Consider the following 6,366-nt stretch of genomic DNA (forward strand, 5'->3'; position numbering starts at 1 on the left):
GTTTTTTGAGAGATTTTGTCCAAGCACAAAAACATCATGAAACTCCCTAAAACTCCCCCAAATTATAAACTCCCTATGACTCTAGTGTTTTACGACTAACAGGGAGTTTAAAAGATTCTAATCAAATCTCTCACCACTAACAGGGAGTTTAAGGGATTTTGAGGTAGTTTTAGAAACTCCCTATAAATCTCTCACCACTAACAGAGATTTTAAAAGATTTTGACAAACTCTCTCACGACTAACAGTGGATTGCCAATTTCATTAAAATCTCTGAAACTCTCCCACGACTAACCCGTGTAAGTTTACGTGGGAATTTTGCCACGCAAAATGTTCCCAATAGAAAAAAAGTTTAAAATCATTTTTCATAGTTACTATGCGCGCCATCCATCCCGACTAAACCAAAATTCAAAATAAATATTCCAAAAGACCATATAATCCCTTTCCCCCGTTACAAATTACAAATAACATTAGATATACCCCGCTGCTCCTAATATCATTTTCATTTTCCTTTGTACACACATAAATCTCTCTCTTCAGATCTCACCGGAATCATTCCGTCTTCATCATCGTCGAACCTTTCAGAGATCTCTGTTCCCGATTTCTCCCTAGATCTCATTGTCACCCGTAAGGAAGAAGAGATCTGGCTGTGAAGGTCATTTTGAGGTTTTTTAATGGGATGTTTCTTCCAATTTTTTTGTATCGATTTGAAGTCGATTTCGAAATTCATTGATTAGATTCGATTATGGCACAACATCATGAGATAAAATTAGGTCCGTTTGGACTAACTAACAATGGAACACCACGAAGAAGAAGAAGTGGAGGAGGAAGAAGAAGAAGAAGAAGAAGCAAACGGAAATTCAAATACAGCGTCGACGACAACGGCGGAGAAGAATTACACTGATGAAATTAGATCCTTCATTGATGATTTTATCAATTTTGTTTGATAAAATCGAAGGTGGTAGTGTTCTTACTAATGGAGGAGGGGATTATGTGCGGGAGATGATTTTTTTGGCATTCATTGAAGAAGAAGAAGATGTATAAACAGGTAAATCTCATTCATTGTTGATTTTTTGTTTAAACTATTTTGTGCTGCTATGTTATCCTACGCCACATCATTAACCTATCCTACACCGCTACCATCAATTTAGCTGCCCCCAAATAGATTCCTGTTGGCTGCGGATATAAATCGACTGAAAGTTACTTTGGGTAGACCCCTCATAGCAGTTTTTCTTTAGGCGGGTGTGTTGTTGTTTTGAACTATATAGACTGATGAAATCGTTCTTTCTTCATCAAAGCAGAGAAAAAATATCTTTAAGACTTCTGAAACTACTTGAATTTGATAATTCAAGTTCTTAATTAGTTAGGTTTTCCATCATACTGTGTTCTTACTTAGAAGACTTTGTACACTCTTAGCTAGAACCTGCTCCCTCCTTAAAGAAATCATTCTCAGAGGTACGTATAATGTAATATATGATGAAATCTACTGGTTATTTTTGATTGAATTGAATCATTCATATGATGATCGAGATGGGTTTTCTCTATATTGGTTAAATTTTAATGAAAAGCTTAGGTTCTTGAACATTAATTATGTTGATTATTGGATTGAAATTTTCTTTAATTTTTCAAGAACCCCAATTTGATTTGCAGAAGTGCGTGTAATGAAATGTATGATGAAATTTACTGGTTATTATGATTACATTGAATCATTTAGATGAGATTGAAGATGGGTTCTCTCTCTATTGGTTAAATTTTAATGAAAACCTTTGGTTCTTGAACCTTGTTGATTCTTTGGTAGAAATTTCTTTAATTTTTCAAGAAACCCTATTCTCATTTGCTGAAGTGCATATAATGTAATGTTTGTTGAAATTTACTGGTTATTATGATTACACCGAATCATTTAGATGAGACTGAAGATGGGGTCTCTCTATATTGGACAAATTTTAATCAAAACCTTTGGTTCTTGAACCTTATTAAGTTGATTCTTTGATAGAAATTTCTTTAATTTTTCTAGAACCCCATATTCTCGTTTGCTGAAGTGCATATAATATTATAATGTAATGTTAGATGAAATTTACTAGTTATTATGATTGAATTGAATCATTTAGATAATGATTGAAGATGGGTTCTCTCTACATTGGTTAAACTTTAATAAAAATCTTTTGGTTTGTCTCTTAGTTTCTGGCTTTTTAAGAAGCAATTGGTAGTATACTATTAGTTCATTAGTTTCTTTTAAGTGGGTTAAAATTCTGCATGTGATATTCCTTTCTTTTCCCAACTGGTATAGAGAAGATTTGGGAAAACCAACAAATGGCTTTTTGCTTGGACATATTTTAATTTTCTATATGTTATTATTATTAGGTTGGATATATTCTGATCAGAAACGGCGATGGGCGACCATGGACAATGTTTAGCATGCAAATTTATGCGTAGACCATGTTCAGAAGGGTGTCCTTATATTCAACTGTTCAGTACATACTTCGATGTACCAAGCTTCCAAATAGGATATGCAGCTTCCACTGCTGACAGACAGAAAATAGAAGCCCGTATAACGGATAGCACGCTTACATTTGAAGCAAATGCTGGAGTGAATGAACCTGTTTTTGGGGCAACAGGAATCCTTTTAGCTCTGCATCAACGTATGAGAGAAGAAGTTACCCGCTTTGAAACCATTACAGGCAAAGGTGTGAACGTTATTCCAGCAGACACTATGAATCATTTTGTTCTAAAAGATTCAGAGAAAATTGAACAGAAACATCGAGCTTGTCCAGCATGCACCTATCTACCGCAAATGTGCAAGGTGGATTGTCCATTCGTTCCGTTCTTTGAAGCACGCAAATCTAGAGATTTCATCAGAGAGTTTTGTACAGTACTTTGTGGCTCAACAGTTGTGTTGCCTGATCACTCTAATCTTCAGTCAGCTGATGAATTGAACAAAGCGGGTATAACGGCTAAAGCATTGGAATTTGAAAGTAAAGCTAGGGTTCACGATCCAGTTTATGGGATAGCAGGAATAATTTTATCATTGTACAAGAACTGGTGGAACCTTAATCACCATGTTCGTTTGCTTGAGCAACGACATCGGAGTGTGCAAAATTTTCCTACTGTTCAAATTGGTTCTTGCAACATTCCTACAGATAAAGGCAAAGGGAATGTGACCCCAGAATCCACAAATGAACGTTGTACTATTGCAGAATGGATGGATATGGAAGATGATGATGAGTCTCTTTACAGCAGAGAAGAAGTGTCGAAGAATTATATGGAGTTCCAACAGGAAGTTGCATTAATCCAGCCTCTACCACAAGAACGGACTTATTCTTTGTGCCTTCCACAAGGAGAATCCTCAAAAAGTTCTCCTTTAAGTTCAGTACCTCACCAAGTAAGATTGCCTTTTATTATTGAATGCTGCATCACTTTCTTTTGTTTTTCAATTTGTTATTGTTACCACGAGTCCTTCGGCTGATGATTGTGATCGTGCAATATTGTACCCTTGTTCTGTTTTGACGATTAAGAATGCTAATCAGATGAACCAGCCATTAGCTGATCAGCAACTATATAGAGTCCCGCAACAAACACAGCAACTACTGAGTCAGCAAGCCGCTTCATCATCATTAAGAGAGGCACCTTCGTCTCAACAAGGAATGAGCAGTACCACAGGAGAAGCAATAAATAGAGCCTGGCAAAATCTAACACGGCAAGAACGAGAAGAACTATTGCGTCAGACATGGAATCGACTTCCAGGTACGTCACATGTTCAAAACCTTCTACAACGATTTCCAGATAGGCCAAGTGTTCAAGACATTCTACAACGAACATCAGAGCGTGTTCCACACAGTGTAACACCACAGCTACAACAACAATTGGCATCCCCTTCTTATGGTCAGCAAGCCGCTTCATCATCATTAAGAGCGGCAACTTCGTCTCAACAAGGAACGAGCAGTAGCACAGGAACACCACCAACAAGTACTACAGACACTATATAAGCCTATAAGGTATGCTGCTGGTCCACCCTACCACTCCTAGCTCCTAATTCGAATTTGTTTGTACCTTTAAAAGGAGATTTCTTTAACTGGTTTCATACTCTCTGTGTAGTGGTTTTTCAAAATGCTCTTTTTTGATGCTTCTCAACTCAAGTATTGCATTTATTTACTGTTGAATGTCCCAAGTTCTCCATCTTATTGTTTTAAACTAAACTCTAATGGAACTTCCCTTTTCTCTCTTCTTGCAGGAACTGGTGATATCATTGAAGACTTTGAAAGTCTGTTGCAGCCCTAAAGTAAATAACTGTTGAAGAAACGGAAAGATCCGGCTATGGGTGTTTCACCGAAAGATGAACTTAGCTAGCCAATTGACGCTTACCCACTGTCAATCGTACTTTCAGCGGTAGTTTAGTATGTATGCTTGTTGTAGTGGCAGTAGTAACTTTGACGTTCTAGTTTACATTCCTGCCTATATCAGTACCATTCCCAGCTTTGATTTCATGTCTTCAATACTTGTTGTCATTTGGTTTTTTACGTTTTGCTGATGAATCATATACTACAATGTTATCCTTGATTTTTGAAGAACCATATGAGTTCCTTTCTCAGTATTTCGCTGATTTTATAGCCAGGCACGTGATAAAGTTTTTTTTAGGTAAATGTTACATCTGAACTCAGTTGGGTTCAACAGGCCAACTCCGGAATTCATTCGGAATGTTAACCTTAGTTTTAAAGGTTTTTATATGAAGCCTATTATTGGGGCGTCACATTCCAATAAAGGGGCTTCACATGGATTCCTAGTGATTAAAAAATTAGTTATGGGGTGTTTTGAGGCAATAACAAATGTCTAAGTTACCCTCCATCTAAGATGGAAATCTAAAAATTAAAATCAAAACCTTAATACAAAAGTAATTAAATAATCACACTAATTAAATGAGGGTTGTTTAATCATTATAAAAATATTTTAGATATGGAGTTTTTAAAGTTATTTATGAGTGATCCGTTTTTGTCCTATTAAGTGAAGCCCCTCAATTAGAATGTGACGCCCCAATAATAGACTTCTTTTGTATTATGTTCATAGTGCAGTTATTAATGTGTACCGGAGGAGTCATTGCTTAGGAGGATTCTTCCAGATCGCTTCATAAAGGCGATAGAGGACATGTTGTTATCGGAAGGAAGGATCCTTTAGTATATTCCGCCATGCCTTGCAAACTAGTTCGCAGTTTAAGACCGATTGAATATGGTAGTCGGTAAAATATGTTTAGTGCAATATCACGTGGTAATAACTTCTCCATTGTTGAGAACTCACCAAAGTTAAGATTTAGCTACGGTTTTTAAACCTTAGCCATATGTAAGTCGGATTGAGACTTTTCCCCATGATTCTCATCTTTAAGTACATGACAGCGTTTCAAAAAATTTAAAACTCTTAACTAACCGATAAAATATATTCAAATGGGTAAATAACCCTCTTCCGGTTGATTTTCCGGCGAGTGAAGATGAAATAATCAAGTTTTTAGTACAGACATTGAAATCTTAAAATGATGAGTTCGTGGTTGTGCCGGAGAAATTTTTTGGAAATCTAGTGATAAGCTTGAATGAGAGCTGCAGTTTATGCATTGTTGATGATTTAAGGTGTAGACAAGAATAACAAGAGCAAGTTTCACAGACAATGGTGAGCTCCAATTAGCTTTGCAAAATCGCATTTGCATTGGCTGAATTTTTATAGTGAAAGAGAAAAAGGATGGGGAAGTGTAAATATACATGCAAAACAAAACTGATGCGTCTAAGTGTGGATCAAGGGATGGTCCAACTGTGGACCAATCCTCTCCACCACAGAGATCGATGGGGTGAGGGTTTTAAGTTTTAAGTGGGCCCTTAAAAAGAGTTTGAAGGGATAAATTTCAATGATCCACATTTGGACCATAAAAATTGCCACACCTTTAAACTTTTAGGAATAAAACCTCATACTCAATTGTTTCACAACATAAAACGGAGTTTTCGAGTCACTCGACAAACAAAAGAAGAAGTTGCATTTTTGCATAATTTATCGCTTGACAAATAAAAGATATATCACCAACATTAGTAACTCTACCTCCAAATTAATCAACATCTCCATTTCCTACATCAGTTGGTAATTTATCAGTTTCAATATTATTCCCAGGTCTACTTATTCCAACCGGAAACGCTCTAATTATACAAGGTGCTAGTGGAACCCTGCACGTACCTCTTCTTTCAACAACATTTCTATCAAGTTTAAATTTAACAAGTTTGTGAATCTTTAGGTTTTTAATAAGAAATTCTTGAGATTTTTTATTAAATGTAAGAGTGAAACAAGTAGATTATGATAGACGAATTCTAGGTTTTCCCCATGGAATTGTTGTGACTTTGGAGA

At 36.2% G+C, this 6,366-nt stretch overlaps 1 protein-coding gene across 1 annotated transcript; it reads left to right on the forward strand.

Moving 5' to 3' along the window:
• The first annotated feature begins 524 nt into the window (after positions 1-524).
• Positions 525-4,582, forward strand: LOC113280957. The gene is made up of 4 exons (XM_026529568.1): positions 525-1,045; positions 2,359-3,376; positions 3,522-3,989; positions 4,226-4,582. Exons 2-3 carry the CDS (start codon positions 2,387-2,389, stop codon positions 3,978-3,980), a joined length of 1,449 nt encoding a protein of 482 aa, XP_026385353.1. The 5' UTR covers positions 525-1,045; positions 2,359-2,386; the 3' UTR covers positions 3,981-3,989; positions 4,226-4,582.
• Positions 4,583-6,366: the final 1,784 nt, after the last annotated feature.

Source organism: Papaver somniferum, chromosome 5 (genome assembly GCF_003573695.1).
Source record: "Papaver somniferum cultivar HN1 chromosome 5, ASM357369v1, whole genome shotgun sequence".
NCBI classification, from domain to species: Eukaryota; Viridiplantae; Streptophyta; class Magnoliopsida; order Ranunculales; family Papaveraceae; genus Papaver; species Papaver somniferum.

Excerpts from the sequence above, each read along its gene's own strand:
- LOC113280957 (XM_026529568.1), top strand. The coding sequence starts at position 2,387 with ATGGGCGACCATGGACAATGTTTAGCATGCAAATTTATGCGTAGACCA. Across the intron at positions 3,377-3,521 it reads TAAGTTCAGTACCTCACCAA|ATGAACCAGCCATTAGCTGA; the intron begins GTAAGATTGCCT and ends AATGCTAATCAG.